General features: G+C 36.7%; 1 protein-coding gene across 2 annotated transcripts in view; it reads right to left on the bottom strand.

Annotated features, from left to right (window-relative positions):
* Window positions 1–22039, bottom strand: part of Znf385d (zinc finger protein 385D) — a 303956-nt gene that overhangs the window by 214210 nt on the left and 67707 nt on the right. For both annotated transcript variants that reach the window (XM_005387469.2, XM_005387471.2), the window contains exon 2: window positions 14671–14813. In XM_005387469.2, coding sequence (XP_005387526.1) covers window positions 14671–14813 — 143 coding nt within the window. The remainder of the gene's footprint in view (window positions 1–14670; window positions 14814–22039) is intronic.

A 22039-nucleotide genomic window follows, 5' to 3' on the forward strand; every position in this document is an offset into this window, starting at 1 on the left:
TCGGGTTATTTTCATTTAGCTAAAACTGAATACATTCATATGATTTACTACAACATGCACCTGTGATCACTAAATGCTGTTGTGTGGGGGGAAAATGGTGCTGTTTTGCTACTATGCACAACATCCTCGTTTATTTATGTGTATTTATGGGTGATGGGAATGGTTCCTTTAGGTCACTGCTAAAACTATTTAGAATGATGGCACTTGTATATCAAGGTGAATGTACAGACAGCTTCAGTCAATCAACTTCAAATTTAAATTGGAGTCTTTAACCTCACCCAGGAGTTCTATGATAGATATGTTATGGTACGTTCCTTGACCCTTGCTTGTAAAATTACATTTTTCCTAAAAGGCTAGTGTTTATCTAAAAAACTACAACAGATAGCTAGCATAATTGTACTACTGACTTTTATTGCTCTATTGAAAGAAACAGTTAATGTTTAAGTGTTTGATCAAACTTATATGTCTATATTTGTCTATCAGTGTATCCAATTTGAAGATATCAATATGTAATACAACAACTACTGTTAATTTTCTATCACCTTGTCTGTAATTCTGTATTGTTTTTATTGTTTTGTGTTATTCTCTAAATGTATGTGTGTTTGGTACTATGTTTTCATTCTTTTCCCTTTAAAATAAAAACAAAAACAAAAAAACTATAACAACTCCTTGAAAAATATGAACCTTTCAATAGAAAATTAAGTATCAACTTGATATTTTAAATTCACTAGCGAGGTCAACTGTTTTTAATGAAGTGTAAATAAAGTTGACCATTTCTAAAAAATATTCAAAGGCCAGAGCTTAAACGGTAATATTAATTTTCCAAAGACTCTAAAATAGCATTCTTACTAATTATGAAACTTAACACAAGGCCAGGCATGGTAACAAACACTTGTGATCCCAGCTACCTGGGAGGCTGAGGCAGAAAGATCAGAAGCTTGAGGCCAGCCTGGGCAACAATTTAGTGAAATCTTGTTTCCAAATAAATAAATAAAAGGGCTGGGAATATAGCTCATGAGTACCCTAGGTTCAATCCCCAATACAGAAAAAAAAAAAAAAAAACAGTAACCAACTAACTTAATGCAAGCTAGAGCAGTATCTCACTCAGGATCCACAACAGCAGATATTGACATAACTAGAAATTAATAAAAACCAGAAATTTCATTAATTACTTTCACTGACTGTGTAAGTGTTTAAAGGAAATGATAATGCCTTTTAATGAGCAAATTTGAATGTAATTTGATGCAGAGTGCCAAACATATCCACATGTTTTCAGGTTGACTATCCAATCATTTCTAAGCAGTAGAAAGGGGCAAGAATCAATGCATCAACCTTTCCATGGGACTTCTAGAGCATAGCGATCACATGCAGACTACCAGAGTGGTGGCATGTGGGTAAGAAAATACAAAGTACTGTTCGAAGCTGTCATGGCTAAGTATTAATATCATCTCTGCTCTAACTGATACTATGTTATAGGCAGCATATGCTGCAGTTAAGTATTTTATTAAAGATATCTGCGAGTTATAAAATTTGAAAAAAATTCCTTTAAATACAAATATACATAACAATATACTAAACAACCATGAACTGGTCATAAATGTATTATCAACTCATTTTTGTTTCAAATAGTTCTACTTTAAAATAACAAAACCGGGGCTGGGGATTTAGCTCAGCAGCACAGCGCCTGCCTGGCAAGCGTGACCTTGTGAGTTCGATTCCCAGTACCGGAAAAAAACAAAAAGTAAAAAAAATAAAATAAAATAACAAAACTTGAGCATTACGGAAATGTTGACGTTTCCATTATCCCTGCACCAGTCCTACTGTCTCTCACTTATCCCTGAAAACCATCTGAAACACATTTGATGTGTGGCCTTCCGGCCCATGTCGCTTACAGTAGAAATCAATTTCAGTATCTCCCTCCCTGCTCCATGATTTAAAAGTACACACACAGGCACATCTGTTATAACTCTATATGCATTCTGTGACTTATGCTTCATTCATCCAACACCACATATGTACATGTAAAACGATTACTTCATACATCTTTTAACATCATTTTGCAACTTGACACATGCACACATACCCACTGCAGGTTATACTGGATAAGTTTTTGCTAATAGAAACATTTTTGAACCAAGTATTTTGATACACATATGCAAGTCATATGCAAGGTTTTCTAGACACTTGTGTTTAATATTTTAAACCATGGATCAACCACAGACAGAAGCACGCATACCTACATCAATATATGTATTTCTCCCTCCTTCTCTCTCTCTCTCTCTGTCTCTCTCTTTCTCTCTGTTTTTACCCCCTCTCTCTCTCCTCCAAGCTCAAAATAATTCTCTATGTCTTTGCTTCGTTCCATATGAGGATCTTAAAAACCAAAGTGCATATGTCAAAAGAATGTATAAGATGGATAAGAGCTAATTAAATTGATTCTGAAAATCAAATTAGTATTTCAGGTAATTTTTTCTATTGTATGATGAGTAGTCCTAAGGATTGAACCCAGGGCCTTCACACTGACTACATCTCCAGCCTTTTCTAATTTTTAAATTTTGAGGCAATCTTTCTAAGTCACTAAGTTGTCCAGGCTGGGCTCCAACTTGTCATATTCCTGTCTCAGCCTCTGTTCTAATGTGCAGGTGAGGGCCACCATGTTCAGCTTATTGTTTACTTTAAAAGATAGGTAGGATTATCTGAGGAAGGGGGACAGTTTCCTCATAGCACCAACTATATGCATACACGAATTTTATGTATAAAAAACAGAAAGCATTGAGTGTGTCTCTTTTATATATCCCTCCTTCCCATGTTCATAAGAAAGCAGGGAATGTTGCTTTGCAATTTAGTAGGTGGCAAAAGTCATTAAAACATGAACACATTAGGTAGGCATAGATGTTCTAAAGAGCACACAATGATCTCCTAAAACTGATGTATTTCTTTACAATTTCCTTGAAGAAATTGTTTTAAAAATACTCCCAATATATTCTAGTTTCTGTTTTTTAAACTCATGGATACTGTATGGAAATCAAAAGAAAAAAGTTTCTTAAACATAAGTATAAAATAAAATAACTTAAAACATTATTACTTTTTAAAATTTTCATTCCTTAAAATTCCCTGATAAGGGCCCTGAAATAAATTTCATCTTAAAGTGTTCACAAAGGGAAAATCAAGAACTACTAATTTTATCACTTTACCCCTTGCCCAAATTTGGGATAAGGGTTATGCTTTGAGGGGAAAAAAATGCAATTATTTTATTTTTGATTCAAGTATTGTCTTGATTGTGAGCTTCAGAGAGACCCATCTGGCACTGTCACACTTCTTCAGGATAAGGTAACTAACTGGGTTGAGCTAAATAAATGTGACCTAAAATGTCTGTGTAGCTCTCAACCCTATAGTGTGGAAATTACCTAAATAAAGGCTTGAACGTCCCCTTCATGTTTTAGCTAGTGACAGAATCCGTAGAACCCTGAAAGTCTTAACATATTAAAAAGCAAAGTTTCTCATTTGTCTGCTAAAGGACCAGCACTGCTCCCATCAGTCACAGGCCAACAATTTTAAATAATATAAGAAAATTAATTATGAGGAAAAATAAAAAATACAACATACAGTCATAACTCTGTATTAGTTTCCAGAGATGTGAAATTTCTCCCTAAGTTGTTATAAAAACTGAAATGTTTACTTTCAATTTCTACCCTGTTGGGGCTGGGGATTTAGCGCAGGGGTACAGCGCCTGCCTGGCAAGTGCAAGGTCATGAGTTCGATTCCTGATACTGGAAAAAAACCAAAAAAAAAAAAAAGTTTCTGTCCTTCCTTCATCACAGGAAAACATTCTTGGACCCATACAGGTCTGTGAACCACACTTTGAGAAGCACAGTCATGAAGCAAACACAGTTCCTGGCAAAGCTTCTCATTCCTTTGACCAAGGGTGATAAGGAATAGCACTAACATTGCGCTTCGCATTTCTTTTGGCAGGAAGGTGTGGAAAAGAAAACTTTCCCCTAATGACAGTCTGGGAAGGTCAATCTTTCATCTGATTTTAGCTGTGTGAAAGCATTGTCTTACCAATTTTAGCAAAGGAGTGGGGCACAGTGAGTATAACCATTTAAAGGACAAGCGAATCAACTTGGGGAAATTACAAAAAAATGACCATTAGGATCTCAATTCCACAGCGGTGATTCCATGGACTTCCAAATGCCTATTATTTTTATGGCACTTTTATCCTTCAGCAAGTTTAGTCACTTGTATGAGACCAATATTCCAGTTTCCCAAATGAGGAAATGCAGATTCAGGAACTGACTGTTAGCTATAGATTAAGTATTAAACATAGAACTCAAATCCTGCAGATTCCAAGTTTAGGATTATTTTGTTTGTTTTTTTTTGGTTTTCTTATTTATCTTTTCTGGTACAGATGGGGCTTACATTTGTTTTTTGAAAAACCTACTGTTACTAGAATAAGAATGCATTTTTTTACTTACCACCACTTGTAGTTATTTATTCTTCTGACAATGACAGTGCATATAAAACATAAATGTTTATATGGTAACTTTACCATAATCATCCAAGCACTGCCTGAATCTAGGAAATCGTTTGCTTTCTTGGAGTTAAATTTCTGAAGTGTTAAAGGTTATTTATTTAATTATCTCTCACAGTACACCAACATCCTGACAACAGATTACACAAACCACCACTATGTACAGACAAGAGGTCACTTATGACACAAACCAAATCACCCTGCACTTGGATCACAGGGCCTGAAATCTATCCAGGATTCAGTCGTTTACATCTTATGACTTCTGATGCAAATATTTTATCTCTCAGAGTTCTGTTTCCTTAGCTATATAATTCAGACAATACCTGTCACATGCAGGGCTCTACTGAAATTAGATTTACATGTCATGAGTGTAGAAGTGCTGTCTTATGGCCCTTGTCATTTAATTGATCAATAAATTTTTAATAAAAATCCAATGTATTCTGTATGGGCTTATAGATGTTACAGGACTCCTAAAATGGCTCTGAACACAGAACTGTCTTATAGTGCAAATGAGGATGGAGCAAAGTCACTCACCCCCAGGCTTATTTACTATCATTTACCATCACTAGATTTAGTCCCATAAAAAGTTGGATTACAGAACCAGTCATCAGAAACAATGAAAAAGAGATTCCAGCAAGTATGTGTAAGATCACACGGTTCTAAAATCCTTTTCTTGTTAAAGTTGCTATAACAATATAAAAAAAAACTGGGTGGGCTAAACAGAAACTTGTCTCTTAGTTCTGAAAGCAAGAAGTCCTAAATCAAGATGTCAGTAGGGCTGGTTCCTTCTGAGGGCTGGTGGAAGGATTGGTTCAAGTCTGTCCCTTTAGCCTGTAGAAGGCATTTTACCTGTGTCTCCACATGTCTTCCTTCTACAGGTATCTCTGTGTCCCAATTTCTCCTTTTTATAAGGACACTGTTCATAATGTCCAGGATGGATCAAGGCCCAATTAATGATCCTTTCTTAACTAATTACATCTTCAATGACCATATTGTCAAATAAGGTCACATTCTAATTCAATGGGAGTTATAACTTCAACAAATGACATTTTGAGAGCCACAGTTTAATTCATAATACCATGATTTAACGATTAGCGTTCTCACGAGACCTAGAAGTCACGAGTTCCTCAGCTTTTCCCCAGCTAACTGTGGAACTTGAATTAATCATTTAAGGTTTATCCATAAAGTAAGTGAACTGGAAACTAAACAAGTTAACCCTAAAATTTTCTATCAGTCATAAGATCTCTCCATCTAAGTGTGAAGCAGAGATCTCCAAAAGAGCTATTGGATCACAAAGGGCTGTAAGCCTACATGTTTTCTTACCTAGTCACGTTATTTGCCCAGAATTATAGTCAGTAAAAGAAGTCAGAATAAGAAATATCAAACACACATTTTGCAAATTTGATCTCAGTATGATTAGTTTGTTCACATAAGTTATGTGTGTGTGTGCGTGTATATATTATCCCTCAATTTTTTAAAAACAACAGATATAAAAAATCAGGGGCTGGGGATTTAGCTCAGTGGCACAGCCCCTGCCTGGCAACTGAGAGGTCGTGAGTTTGATTCCCAGTACCGGAAGAAAACCAAAAAAAAAAAAAAAAAAGATATAAAAAATAACTTACTATATTGATCTCCACTTTTAAAAGAGTACCAAACAGCCAGAGCAGAGCAATAAGAAAATATTTTTTATTTCTTTAATTACTGAGTCACAGAAAAATGTATTAGCTAATCAAAGAGCAAGTATTAAAAATGAAAACTATTTGTGTACTGCACACTTTTTTAGACTTTTTTTTCCAAGTCTGAATATTCTATATTCAAGTCATTTTCTTCTTCAGGGTCATTGCAATAATTTGGCTCCATGTTTACAAACTTTTCATATAAAGCTGAAAGGGCCAGTAAATGCGCTTAGATATTTGTTTCAGTATGAGGCATATACTTCTTTCATATAATGAAAGAAGACCTCATAAGTATATGCTTCTATAGAGGTTTTTGCTATTCACATATGAAACTGTTAATGCACAAAACTAAGTAGCAATCTCCTACATCTGTCTTCAGAGGACAAGGAACTTAGCAATCAATATCATATTTACTACAGCGTGTTTCGCCAGAAAATTTTCCACCCGTCTATCAGCTGTGACACAAACAAGCTTGGTTTTTCCCCCATAATTTCAATCTTGCTACCTACATACCTTAGTGACAGCAGCAGTTAGAAAAACTTGGTAAGAGCAGTTATTAATGTGCAAACTAAATTCAATTAATATCTCTCTAAACAAAACAAATGGAAATAGTTAATCACTCTTTCCTTAATCCCAGTCACTGGACGAGGGATGGTAGGCTAGCAGGTAACAAAATAGAGAATTACAGAGAAGAACAATAATTTGAAGAATACATGTTTTTAAAAGCAAGGACACAAGTGTGCTAGTAAATATGGCAGTAGAGGTTGATTACCCTTTATTTGAAATGCATGGGCTCAGAAACGCTTCCAATTTTGGATATTTTCAGAGGTTGAAATATTTGCATGTACATAATGAAATGTCTTTGGGATGGGACCAAAGATAAACAGATTTTTTTTATATATATACCTACAAATTAGGCATTATTTGTATTGTTCCTGCATTTTAACTGTGACCTCTCACATTGGGTTATGTGTGAGATTTCCATTTGATGGAAATTTCCATTCCATGTAATGTCACATCAGTAGTCAAAAATTTTCAGATTTTGGATTTTTGAGATAGGGCCCCTCAACCTGCATTTACATTTTAAAGGTAAAGGAAATGAAGATAGTAAGGCACATATGTCTGAGGATAACAAAAATCTGACTTAGAATTTTTTTTATTTTGAATCATTTTTATCTATAAGTGATCATTTAAACTTCAGTAAAATAATTTCTATATGTGAAGCTCATTTAATCTGAAGTTCTAAAGTACTTCACTTTATCACTCTGAAGCCCTTTGGGTCCCACATGAAGTAACTGATAAATATTATAGAAGACTGAGTCCACAGAATATTCTATAAACAACCTCTGGGTTATTTGTCCTCTTATATACTCAGAGCAAACACGAGCCAACATAAAATTATGCATGTGAAATAGCTAGCTGAGTGCTACCCTTGCTTATGTTTCCTAATATTTACAGAAATTAACAATTCTGTTAGATACAATTTAATGTAAGGATCAGTGAGTGCTTGAGGTTTTTATTTTGTTATTCAGACACTTCCACTAATTGTTTCTTATGGTACAAACATTATGGTTATGTCTCTTCTATTAATAATGTCTCTTCTATTATATTATTAATAATAATAATATAATAATATTAATAATGTATTTTTCTTTGTATCTACCAATTTACCTGTATCCATAGCTATACTAACAAATTGAAGAAATGTGTGGGGGTTTGTGGTTATTTTTAAAGCTCTTAATTAAAAAATAATTAGAACATATTTGCAATTCATAATAATTACATTCCTTGTGAGGAGAAGAAATGTGTGTGGACTTTACCACATCCTAGATTCTGTTTTACACGGTTACCTTAGCAAAGAAATATGGAACTGATCTCAGATCCCAAACCAAACCTTAACTTTTGCCATCTTGCTTTCTTTGGGAACCTCTCAGCAATCCCTCTTTCGTTTGAATTCAGGAAGCAACATCTTTCAAAAGACTTCATTTGAACATTATGTATAGTTCTTTAGAGAATGATTTTGCTAACCTACTCTGTCTTTTAATAGTTGGAGAAAACAGCGTACACAGGGTTTCTTCCTGCTAAGGCTTACTCTCTAATGTAGGATTTCAACATCCCCATGTTTTACTCGTTGCTTAGAGAAGAGTGTATAAAGGGTGAATAAATCAACTGCATAGAAACAACCATTCCCACTCTTTTCCTTTCCTTTCTCTCTTCTTGCTCTTTTCACTATTATTATTGTTGTCACTATTATTATTGTCATAATTCTTTTGTTTACAATAGCCAGTGCCTGATAAATGCCCACTAAGCAAATCTGTGAGATATCAGTTAGCTTTTCTTGTTCATACTCTATTATATTTACTATAGGTATGTTTAGTAGGCATTACTTTCAGTTCTGAAATTTACTCAATAGAACTGTAATAATTGTAGAATAGAGAAACCATCAAATAAATACGAGTGCAATGTTCTTGCATGTATTTTTCTCAGCAATACTTTTAAGCTCATGACACACAAAAACTTTAAAAGTTTCAGGGAAACATCTTAGCCTTTAACCAGTTGGAATGCAAGTTAAATGCTAGGTGACTGGAATATAGTAAGCTCTCAATAAAAATCAGCTATAAAATAAAACTAGAACAACATTACTTCAACACGAGGTCAGCATTATTTATGGAAGCTAAATTACAACTACAGAAGGATCATAACTGAGGTACAACCACACCTACAGATCCCTCAAATTTCCCTTGTTCTGTGCCAGACTCCTATAACATAAACACCATGCAGTAACTTCTACAGCTGCAGGAATTGCTGAAACTAATAAATGCCTGGCACACAGTAAGTCCTCAGCAAATATTTATTGAATGAATGAGAAAATATTCTCCTAAACACTACTTAGGTTTTTAACCTTGTTCCCAGCTTTTCATCCCTCCTCCTATGTAGCTTCAAAATCTCAGGCCCTGCTTAAGAACTTCTGATTCAAAACCTGAATTTTAACAGGATTTCCCTGTGATTTATAAGAAACACTGCTACACGTAACATAAACTCCACTTTCCTACTCCTCAACTGATAACACTTCTAAAATTGTAGGGTAGAATCGAAACGAACATTACAGTCAAATTTCCAGGAGTTAGTACTTCTGGGAAGTGAGAAGAGAGCTTGAACTGGAGCAGAGCCAGGTGCTAGGTTTTCAGCTTTGTCTGCCTCTCTTTCCTTCTCCCTCCCCTTTTCTCCTTCCCTCTCTCTTTCCATTTCTTCATTTGCTAACTCCTCACATTTCGCTGCATTTGCTTCCTTTCCCTGAGTCCACAAGGAAATCATACTGTACAGAGGAACAGCAGCTCCAACTTTTCCATACTACTTTTGTAATGTTGAGAACTATTAGCTAGAGCTATGTGAAGCAAACTTTCTCTTTATTCACCTTCCCTTTTCCTCTTTTCCCTCTGTGAGACCTCACTAGTCTTCATTTTTTACTGATTAGTTCCCATTCCAAGTAACATTCCAAAGTCTTTCCCAAGCCTATGCTCAGCACACACCTCTAGCATTTAAAAACATACCTACATCTCTTGATAACAGGCTAAGAGATGTTTAGTTATTCTAACTTCACAGTATACTGCACTGGGCATTCTGTCTGTGATTACAGACACATTCAGGCTTTTCTGATTCTGCATAGTTCTTTGCATTCTCCCACTGGTTAAATTCTTCTGTGGACTGCTCAACCCTGCCCACATATCATAGAGTCTGGAAGACTGAGGTTTGCATTGCCCTGCCAGCAGGGTGCAGATTTATTACACAACACCAAAGAGAGGTATTTCATGGCATGTGGATGAAAGTGACTGAACTTGCTTGGATGTTCTGCATTTCTGCAACTCCTTACTTCATTCCAGCAAGCAGAAAACGGGAGCCAACAACAGTCTTTCCTGACTTCATTCACCTAATACCCACAAAGGTTTCATGCAAACCTCAATCCTTAGATTAGATCCTTTCCTGTTTGAATGGCAAGAATAGTTTCTATTTTTCTCACAGACCCTAAGACAACCACACAGACACGCACTGTTATCACAGAGCTGACAGTCTATTCTGTCCATCTTTCTTTATCAAAGCTCTCATATTTACAAATATTTCCTTGTTCATCAACTTCTCTTTTACAAACTGAATTAATATCATAGGAAGGGTTATAATATAATCCTTGTTATTGTTATTCCTGGAACGTAGCCAGTACTTAATAAATTAGCAACAGATTGAATGGAGAAAGCTCATATCATTTCTTACCATTTATTTCCTACACATTATCTATCTGCTTCCAGGTTTGCTTTTGTTCAGTAAGTAGAGACTCAAGATGGGATCCCTGGGACTGTAATTTTTTGAAGAATTGAAACTCAAGCTTCAATTATGAGATTGAAGGGTAGGTTAAAGGGTACTGAAGGAGTTTGTTATGGCTTGTGTCTAGATGTATCCCAAAAACCTTTATTTGGTCATAGGCAGGGCTTTTCAGAGGCGGCTGGATCTAGAGTGTGTCATGCTGGGATCAGGGTACATACTTAGTCCACTGACTGGGATGGCATAGTTCTGGGAGTGGATTATGGGAAGACCCTCCTGGGTGAGAGTGCTATCCACTCTGCGGGCAGGTAGCCTGGGTAAAATATAAGGGACAGAAAGAGAGGTGCTGTGGTCCCTTGCTGCTTGCACCTTTGCTGCTGTGCTGCCTTCTGCCCGCATTGAACTGTTGGTCTTCGGTGATGCCCCTCTGTCAGGCTACGCTGCCTTGCACACAGCCAAGTATGAACTAAAACCTCTATAAACCATAAACTGTAATAAACCTTTCCTACTTTAACTTTGGGTGTTGGGTATTTTGTTTCAGCAAAGGAGAAAAGCAACTAACACAGAGTTCAAAGAGAATATTCTCTTCTGTGAAAGCTCCTGGACTCCCTAGTGTACCACCTTCCCCGGGGCAGAAAATAAACATTGTTGTGATCTTCTAAAATTTAGCTTCCAGGAGACTAAAAGGCCCTAATAATTTTGATGCATATCCTCTTCCTTACCTATACCACCTGACTCTGTATGTTTTCTTTCCCTCCTCACTATGCTTATTTTCACAGACCCTTCCTCATTTTTACTGACCCAGACTCAAACTTAAGAGTTTATACCCTTGCAGGACAATAATCAGAGAAATTCATTTATGCTTTCATATATTCCATCTTGCAAGAACATGTTTTTAATATGTGCCTGCCCCTTTTAGCCACACGGTACTCCAAATAGATGTTTCTACCTTCATAGCCTGAGTGGAGAAATGTAACAAGCAGACAATCTCTGATCCTCGTGGACTTTATCTCAGAAATATTAGATGCGGGAAAGTGGTTTGGTGGCAGAGTGGCTCCTCACTACCTTGCAGTGAAGTAGGAGCTTAGTGATGGATCCAGGCAGGAAGGAGCACTGACAGCCTTTTATGCCTGTGTATCCGAAGCACGGCAAAGAAATAGCTGAGTGCACAAAGGACTGTGCTAACCACAGTGTGGAGAACATTTTGTGAATGCTTATGTAAACAAATAACCTGATGACCCAAGAAGCTTTCCACCTAAAGCTGGACAGATGGCCTGTTAGAATCCAGGGCTTTAGCACTTTATGGAGCAAAATTAGGTTGGCTTTCCCTCCAGAGTGGTGGAATGAGCTTTCTTATACAAGAAATCCATCTATAGCAATAACATATTACATTTCATATACTCTAAACTTGTGGTCTGAGTTGCTTAAAGAGGTACCCTATGTTGTTCTGTTACAGCTTTATGTCACTGTGATAAAACATCTAGAAATAATTTAAAAGAGGAAGGAGTTACTTGGCTCACTGTATCAGACATTTCAATACATAATTGGCTGGTTACATTGCTCTGAGCTGCAGAACATCATAGCGGATGATGTGATACAGATGTCTTATGGTAGCCAGGAAGCACAGCAGAAAGGAAAGAACCAGAGAGGAACACTGGGGGACAATATATACCTCTGAAAGACACCCTTCCAGTGACCTATTTTGTCCACATGGGCCCTACCTCCTAATAGGCCATTCAACTATGAACATATCAATGGGTTAATCCATTTATATGGTTGCACCTTTATGATCTGCTCACCTCTCTAAGTCCCACCTCAAAACATCACTGCATTGGTAATCAAACTGTCAATGCATGACTCTTTGGGTGACACTTCATACTTAAACTACAGCATTCCCTAATTCTAAGTCCAAAGCCACATGATTATTGGTTTTCCAATGACTTACTTATTTGGAAGCAAGGAGAGGCTCAATCGTCAGCTGGCTTAGATTGGCCACCACTTAAAGGAAATAACCAAGGAGAAAATAATAGTTGTAATAAGAGACAGCCTCACGTATTTAGTGGAAGAAATAGTAAGTAGCAAAGTCAAAATCCAGGTGAGAAGAAGAATCTAGCCAGGTGGACCTTTGCGATCCATGAACTGCCACAGTGAAATTCAGAAGGGTTAACAAGCTACTTATGAACATGATACCTGTTACACAAATAGTGCTTATTTTATGCTAACCCTTGTTTGAAATTATGTAGTAATTTAATTATTATATCTATAAAGTTTATTATTAGTTCCATTTTATGGATGAAGTTACTGAGGTACATGGAAAATATATGATCTACACAAGATCATACTAACTAAAAGAGGCAGTTCTGGCATTTTTAGTGAGTGTAACTACAGAGTCCTGCTTCATCATCTATAATGCTGCTTTTGTCTGCACACGTGTGCGAATGCACATACATACACACACACACTCACACACATGCACACCTCACATTTAAATGGTATAAGACCTGAAGAAAGAGATTATCAGGTCCACTCCTTTTAATTAAAGGTAAAGACATTTCCTTAGAGTTACCCAGCTCAGCATATCTCTCATCTCTGTCTCATGACAAATAATCCTCACTGTCAATCAAATTAAGAACTTTGCTTTTAATTTTTCCCAAAGGGCAAATAGAACATTTGAAACCCAGCCTTGTTTTAAATCCCCAAAATTTTCACCTCAGTGCTTTAAAGCTGACATGGGACCTAAGTGCCAGGATGCCCAGGGGTCTTCCACACCAGGTAGAGTACAAGATGGATTATCCCCCAGGTACCGGGGAGCAAGGCTGTACCAGAAAGCCACTTAACTGAGTAACAGAGAAGGAATTCAGAAGAAAGAATCCCAGGGGACATCAGTGTCATCATATCTGACAATGAGGGAATTTGATGCTGAGCAAGTTTTTCTCTATGCTTATTGAAACACCTCGGATTAGAAACCTGCATTATGCTCTTGATGTTGCTCTATTTTACCCTATCTCTTCCAAAATAAAGTTCCTATGAAAAATTACTCTTCTCTCAGAAAGCAAACTGATTGTTTCATTTTTCTTTGTTGCAAGTACATTAATGTTCTATCTTACTGGCATGTCCGAATTCCCTGCGATGAAGTACTATTAAAGAAAAGGTCTGCTTCAGTCTTCTAAAGAATGATTTACTTGTGGATAGATTTATTTTATTATTATTATTCATTAGGAGGACAGAATGTTGCAACAAGGAAGCAGTATTACTTAGATTACTGGAAATTCAATGACCTCTCTTCTTAATCCTCTTTGCTTTGATTGGTTTGACACATCATTGATAAGCTCAGATCTGCATTACAATAACCCCTGTAAACTGAATGCAATATTTGAAAGAAAGGTCACTTACTTCTTTCTAACCTTTCAACCTTATTTTAATTTCCATGCTAAGAGTACAGTCAGAGCTTACACAGAAGGGAATTATGGTGCATATAATGAGTGAGCTACCTTACAAAGATATCTTAAAAGTGAAAATACAAGCCAGATAATAAGTTTGCACTGAGAAGGCTGTTGACAAAGCCCAAAGAAATACTACACTTTAAGAAAGCCTTGACCCAACTATGACTGGACGGGAAGGAACAAAATATTAAAAATTTTCGTACTGGAGCCAAGTTGTTTGAAATTAAAGAGGAAAAAGGCACTGTGTACATAAAATCTATCACTATTGTCATTGTCAGAGTCCTCTTTAGTAAATGAGAAAAGAAATATTAGATTTGAAAATTAAATTAGACTACATAAAAAGGGAAAACATTTAATTTTCTAGATATGTACTTGAATTTCAATGTTCTCTCTAATAAATATATTAAATTATCATTTTACAAATTTCAAAAAAGAATTACAGAGTTGCTGGTGTTACCCAGAAGTCACTCAAGGGGCAACATCAACTCATGATCAAGCCAGAATGATCAAATCTCTTTACATTTTCCTTTTAAGGAACTTGGCTCTGGGCGCTTCACCTCACCAGGTGGACAATTAGCTTTACCAAAGCTTTCAGATAAAACGCAGAATAAACAGTATAAGAAAACGGAAACAGTAACTGGAACACCCCTGGCCTATAAGGTTTTCCAGCACCTATTGGTCACGCAGATTTGGCTGTGGTACTTACCGCATTAAAATTAGGGAAGAGGTTGACTGCAGCTGCAGTGTCAAGAGGAAAGGGAAGAAACGGTTTAATATCCAGCGATGGTTGCAAAGGAGGGGCTGGTGTACGGACCAGGGCTGGGAGAGCAGGACTCTGGCATGTACCACCTAGACAGACAACAGCAAAGGGAGCAATTAGGGACACCAGGCATGGAAAAAAACACCACAGTCTCTGTTGAGGCAAAAAGGCCAGCTTTGTGGGTCACTGGAAAAAGCATTACATGGAGTCTGTTTCCTTAACTGAGAATCGGCCAATCAGTGCATTTACCATTAGGCAGCAGGAGATACTGGAGCTGATTCTTTGCCTTAGATTGTAACTATCTAGTTATGTAAGTACAGTCAAATTTCACAATGTTTGGTTCCCCCCCCCCCCGCCTAAAGTTCTGGATTGGGTCAGCAGCAAATCTGGAACCAAAATCTCTGGAGTCAGAACAGAAATCCCCTCCTTTGCTTGCTTTTCCCTCTTTGAGGACTAATCTGCTCAGAATATGCTTCACATCTGAGTGGTTATTTAGCAGAACTGTTGTTTTCCACCAATCCAAAACTCTGGCAGTAAGACGACATGACTCTGGCACAGAACACAATCTTAACCACAAACATAGGCAGCTGTACCTGACGGCCCTGGGAACCAGAGGATTAAAACTATGCAAACCCAGTGCTACAAGCAAAGCATTCCTAAGCGGTTTTGCAGCCCTGCAGCTTTTAGCATCCAGTAACTGCCTGTCACCACCTCAGCCATAAGTAGGTGGAACTTAGATGGGCACTAATGAGCAGGCAGCAGGAATGTTACCCCAACAGACACCCCCTTCAAAGGCACACTGTTTGCAAAGAAGCACACACTTCTGTCCCATTTTGGGACTCTAGTATGTGCAAAAGTTGGAAGGATAGAAGCTCAGTCTCAGTGTTCTGTCTCCCCTATTTTGATAACATTCCAAAACATCAATTTGCTGTTAATTAAAGGCTGTGTGAATCCTAAGAAACTGTTAAAATATGCCAGTACTCTTCTAATCTGAGAGGCAAGCAACAGACTGTAAAGACCTGCTGGTGAGAATCCAAGAAACATTAGGAAAACAAAATGCAGTGAGATTTTTCCTTTCTCACAGAACAGAACTCTAGGAGGTTAAAGGCAGAAGGTAAGTTCATGTCTGTGCCACTTCCTTGCCAGCCAGCTCATTTTTACAACAAAGTAGAGTGAGGCCCCAGACAAATTATCTTTACAAAACTCAGGAGCGGCTCTCTGGTCAGGTGCACATGGACCATCATCCTGCCCTCAGTCAGTTCCCGGAGTACAAAGTAAACATTCAGAAATGATTCCCCAGGGATAAGTCTACCCCTGCTGGGCAGAGAATCTGCTAACAAGGTGGGTGACTGAATGCCTACAACAGAAGCCATCAGCACAGGGTTTAATTAACTACTCACAAGAACCATCAGCTCTCCTGCTCCCAGGTAAAAAATCAGCTGGAGCCAAATTAACAAAAAAGCAGTATTATTCTCACTGTTTTAACTTCCCTCCATCAATATTCCTCAACAAGAACAAGGCCAACAAGTGAAGTTCAAATCAGCAAGCCGAGTTTTAAAAAGCACAAAGCAGGAAGTAGAGGACAGATGTTAAAACAAACAGAGATAAAAGCAAAATATAGCAAGCCTACGTTGTCCAGAGCACACCATAAACTTCTTTTATTGTTCATCCCGTAGTGGTGAGTAGGGTGTATAACCTATTCTAGATGGGGCATCCATAAAACCTCAGTGATAGGCCTGCAGTGAGGTTTGTATTGCTAAAAGTTTCTCTACCATAAAAACTTAAAGAATCAAAATAAACATTTGGTTGGTGGCTCTTTAGAAAACTGAGAAGTAAAATACATTTTGCATGGAATCAGTGATGTGGTTTAACATGTCCATAGATAATAGGGAGCTTTAATAAAAAATTTAAATTGTTTTCATGTATGTTATGCATAAATAGATTAATATACATCTAATACATCATTTGATCCTAAGATCCACCAAATCAGGTAAGGCCTAAAAAGACGTCACGTAGAGAAAAAATAAAGCTGATAAAATCTTTAGCTGTTTATGCCGCATTTACAGAAACATTCCATTCTTATAACTATAAGCATGCAATGGAGCAGGAATGTATTGTGCAATTATTTTAAGTCCTCCTCTGGCCCAGAATAGCCAAAGAAGTTAAGGAATAGCTCAAGCTTACTTTTATCTAGTACAATGTGAAATACAATAGATAAAAATATGTTGATTTGATTACTAGATAAATTTAATACACTTCTCTCTCCCAAGCCCTCTCTTCAATATTGCAACTAGAATTTTTTTCAGAGGTGATAAAAACATCAGACAAGAGTCACATAACTTTGGAAAGTTGGGGGAAATATTTGACCACATCTCCTCCCCCCTGTTTGAAAAGATCTATAATAAGATTGCAGGAAAGCAGAGAATATGTGACTGCATATTCTCTGCCCACTTGTTACACAAATCCAGGTGTCGTGGATACTGTGGTGTGCTTCTCAGATCCCATTTTGGAACTAAGGCACTAATTGGGCCAGCTGCTTGGAATGGTGGTAGCTGATGGCCCTCACCTAAAATTCTTTTCATCAACTGGTGTGGGCCAAAGGGAAGACACTCAGAGGAAAGGGTTTGGCATTCCCAGGAAACAACTGGTTACTGTAGGAGTTAAATAGTTGGCCTCCTTGCCTTGAGGCAGAACACTCTCAAGTTTTATTTCAGTGCTAATATGACTAGATCACTGTACTACTCCTTTCTCTTCCAGATTCTGAATCTCTCACACCTCATAGGTAGTGTTCCCAAAGACACTCTCAATATACTCAGAGTACACTTCCAGAAGAACTTTCACCCTGTGGCGCCAGGATGTTATGAATGCTAACATTTATGAGTCTAAGTGAAATATCGAATGACTTTACTCTAAAATTGTTGCTGGCCTCCAAATACATACAACTAAAACTGAGGTACATATTAAAACAGTCTCTTTCCAGATGTAGAGGCACGTGCTTATAATCTCAGCACTGGGTAAGCTGAGGCAGGAGGATTGTCCTGAGTTTGAGGTCAGCCTGGGTTACAAAGTCAGTCCAGGGCTAACCTGAACTGCATAGTGAAACCCCATTGAAAGAAATAAAGAGTGGGGGGGGGGATGGAGGAAGGAAGGAAGGAAGGAAGGAAGGAAGGAAGGAAGGAAGAAAGGAAGGAAGGAAGGGGAAAGAAAACTACCTCTTAAAAATTATCTCTAACTAATATTTCTGCTTTAAAAATCTAGATTAATCCTGAAATACTTTACTCTTGTCAAGCAGTATATGCTCAGCAAAAATAAAACTATTTGCAAATAGTGCAAAATCAAAATGGACAAATATGTTTCATCTGAAAGCAGATTAAAATAAATACCAGACAAAATTTCATCCCTTCACTTTCTAAGTAGAAATTTTGCCTTTAGGCTATGAAGAAATGTTTATTATTTTTTCACTATAAAATAGTCTAAATAATAAGCATGAAAATATAAAATGAGTTTGTAGATATTCCTACCAGACCAGTGAAACAGTTCTTTTGTTGTTAACATTTATCACTAGGGTTGTCTTATTAATTGGAATGTCACCCTTTTAAAAATGTGAATATTCTTTTTTTTTTTTTTTGTACTTGGAATCGAACTCATGACCTCAGGCTTGCCGGGCAAGTGTTTATGCCCTTGAGCTATATCACTGGCTAATATTCTTAATTTGAGGAAGGCTTTTGAAAGTCTCCAAGGAGTCAAGAATGTAAAAGGTGAAATATATGTTTTGCATTTGAAACTCTGTACTTTATATTCTAAATAATAACATATAGTTTCAATAAACTAGCACTTAATCAATTAATCTCATTTCAGAGGAGTTACAGTCTTTCCATGCCAAATTTATTGACAAATTAAAAAACATTAAGATCAACAAATTAAAATATGTTCATTGAGTATATAATACTTAGCATTGAGAGAGGTGTTGAATACAGAAAGAAATAAGGTAACATAAGGTCATTAAAGTTCACAAAATTCTCCCTCCTTCTTTAATATTTGTTTCTATCAGTACATAGTGTGTTGACAAAGGAAATTGCAAACAGTAAGCTACAAAGAAAACATTAGAGATCACTTTGGTCTATTCACAGGACAGCTATGTATTCACAAAACTACTAGTTTGTGAATTTGAAAACACACATACTCATTCGTGACTATTCCTTAACAAAGACTGGAAAAGTAAGATATATTCACTTCAAAATTTTGCCCTTTTGAAAAGTGAGTTTAAAATATAAACTTCAAAGTGTTTGTTTTAATAATTTATACAGATAAACAGGAATTCTAAACTGGTGGCTGCCACTTAAAGTGTATTGTACGAGAGACAGGGTAGATGAAGTACCCAGCACAGAGCCTGGCCAATTGGAACACTGAATTTCTAACGGACGGAATAAATTCCAAAGCAGCTGTTAGGCCTTCTGAGAAAAAAAAAAAAAAAAAAAAAAGAATTTACAAAGTGTCTCCAGATCCTTATCTTTGTTTATTTTTATTCCCCCAGAAAAATTTTAACAATAAAAAGCTAATTTGTAAGTTAATATTATGAAATACTCTTTAGGAATGAGGTACTGTATTTTTTCCCTAATACAATACATTTAACCTTAAACTCCTATACTTCATCCATATAAGGTTCGAGAAACAATTACAGAAAACCTTTTTAACAATTTAAACTTAATCTTAGTCTCAATATTTATTTTAACCTACTACCTAACTTTTTATTTGTCCAGATAACAACCAAAGTTCAAAGTTCAAAATTGTTAGATAGATAGATAGATAATATATTTGTATGTGTGTACTTATCCAAATTTATACTTACCTACATTGAAACATTGGTTACTGCATATTAAGAAGTAGTTATACAGACAAAATAAGTTCTAGAGTGTTGTTGGTCAGTAGGGTCACCATAAACAAAATAATGTACTATTTACTGAATTTCAAAAACAGTAGAAGAAAGGATTTTGAATGCTTTTACCAATAGTAAATGTTTTAAGGACATGTTTACTCTCATTTGAGGTTTCCACAATGTATACAGGTACGGAGATATCACATCATATCCCATAAATGTGTATAATTTTGTGTCAATAAAATCTTTTAATTCAAGAAGAAATATATATTTCAATAATTAGCTACAATTAAATTACTAAACTGCTCAAATTGTTCATAAACGACAAGAAGATACCTGGAACATTTTATATAAATTGGATTTTAAGTAATTATTTGATAAAAATCTAGTATGATACACACAGGAAACTATACACATCCATTTTCATTTATTTCATCTAGAATTCTCCATGTCCATTGGGGAAGGGAGGGGCTCACTGTAGGAGATTAGAGTCTGTGTGATAGTGGGCATAGGAAAGCTAAGATATAACACTAATAGAAAGTGGAAAATAAATGATGGATTTGGAACAATATGGCAAAAGTTGATTTCACCAAACTTTAGCCAAAAAGTCCTGTCACTGTTGGAACTGACTAGCAAAGGTGGGTTAATAGCTCTTTGGAGTTCACATCTCACCACAGCTTGCTCTGGGTTCTGGACTCAGAGTTACAGGATTTCATGTTTTCCCTGTGAGAGTTTGGACTTGCTTTGGTCCCTCTGGCTTCTATCATTCATTCTTCCCTTTTGGAATGGGAATATTTACCCAGTATGTCAATACCATTTAATTTTCTTTTTTGATACTACAACGGGTCGAAGCTGAGAGTTCATTTTGTGTCTCAGATGAACTGCTGGTCTTGGACTTCCCAGCAATGCGATAATTGTTAGGACTTTGGCAACTCTTACAGATGGACTACATGCAAATTGCACAAAGATGTACACACAAATTTTGGGGGGGACAGGGGAAGAATGTTATGGTTTATATGTAGATGTTCCCCTAACGCCTCATGAGATCATAGTTAAGAACCTTTGGAAGGTGACTGGATTATAGGGACACTACAGCTGACCTTTGTTAGGAGGTAAGACACGGTCAGGCCAGGTAGCTCACTGTGGGCATCACCCACCTGGAAATTTATATTTCCCGTACTAACTTCTCCCATCACCCTCTCTCTCTTTTCCTCTTGTCTACCATGCCATGACCTTCTCTACTACCATGGCTCTCTGCTAGGCTGTCCTGCCTTGGAGCCAGTCAAATATGGATTAAAACTTAAGCCAACATAAATCTAATATTTTAAATTGTTAAGTGTTAGGTATTGTTTCTCAGAGACAAGGGAAGTGACTAAGTCACTGGACATAGTCAGATTTGTTAAATTACGCAAGTCAGTTTCCTTGCAGCTAGAATAAAATGTTTTTAAAACAGCAAACTTGTGAAAGAATTTTTATTATTGCTTTTAAAAAAAGACAGATTCCTTGTAAATGCAAAGGGGATGATAAAGGAAATATGCAATATTTATCACTGATACCTAATACCAGAATATGTTGGCACTGTCTTATGTTTGCAGAGGATTCACAAAAGATATGAATGTTATGTCAAATATGTTTCAAAAGCTCTTGAATTTACATTCTTTAATATCTACTTTGCTAATCAGCAAACAAACACCTGTTTGCCATATGGCCTTGTGTCGATGCCTCTCAAATACTCAAAGTTGTCTTCTGGGTATTATATGGCAGTTTTATTATGGAGGTTATTTTTTACTCCTTATGTAGGGTAACTATATTTTTACTATGTTTCTTTAACCTTCAGGGATCCAAAAACCTACTCAGTTTCTCATTGTCTAAATATTCCAAAAATAAACAATAAAATTAGAAAATTATTTTGAATTAAACTTTGAAGTTAGCATAATTTGGTCACAATATTTGTAACAATGTTTTAATTGTTTTCTTGTTTTCCACAGCTGATTCACCCACTCGGTTTTGGAAAGAAGACCCAGCATTTGGTCCATCTGGATGAAGATCAAAGCGATCTGTTCGGGGGCTGGGGATTTAGCTCAGAGGCAAAGTACCTGCCTGGCAAGTGCAAGGTCATGAGTTCAATTCCTGGTACGGGAAGAAAAAAAAAAAAAAAAAAAAAAAAAACAAAGTGATCTGTTCTTGGGAAGTCAAGATGCATGTTAAAATGAAGGCTGAACACAGGAGAACAAGCTGGAGCACTCCTTCACTCCAGACATTGCCTTTGTCTCACAGACCCTTCTCCTAACCACAGGGAACAACATGAGGCTAGGTGTATGAGTCAGGGCAAGCCAGGGTACCATGGTGGCAACACTGACTCAAAAACATTTGCCTGGGACAATGCTCTACAATTCTGCCTTTACCCAGGAAGGAAAACACATTGGACCTTTCAATATT

The sequence above is a fragment of the Chinchilla lanigera genome, unplaced genomic scaffold (assembly GCF_000276665.1).
Source record: "Chinchilla lanigera isolate Chin_1 unplaced genomic scaffold, ChiLan1.0 scaffold00029, whole genome shotgun sequence".
Lineage (NCBI taxonomy): Eukaryota > Metazoa > Chordata > Mammalia > Rodentia > Chinchillidae > Chinchilla > Chinchilla lanigera.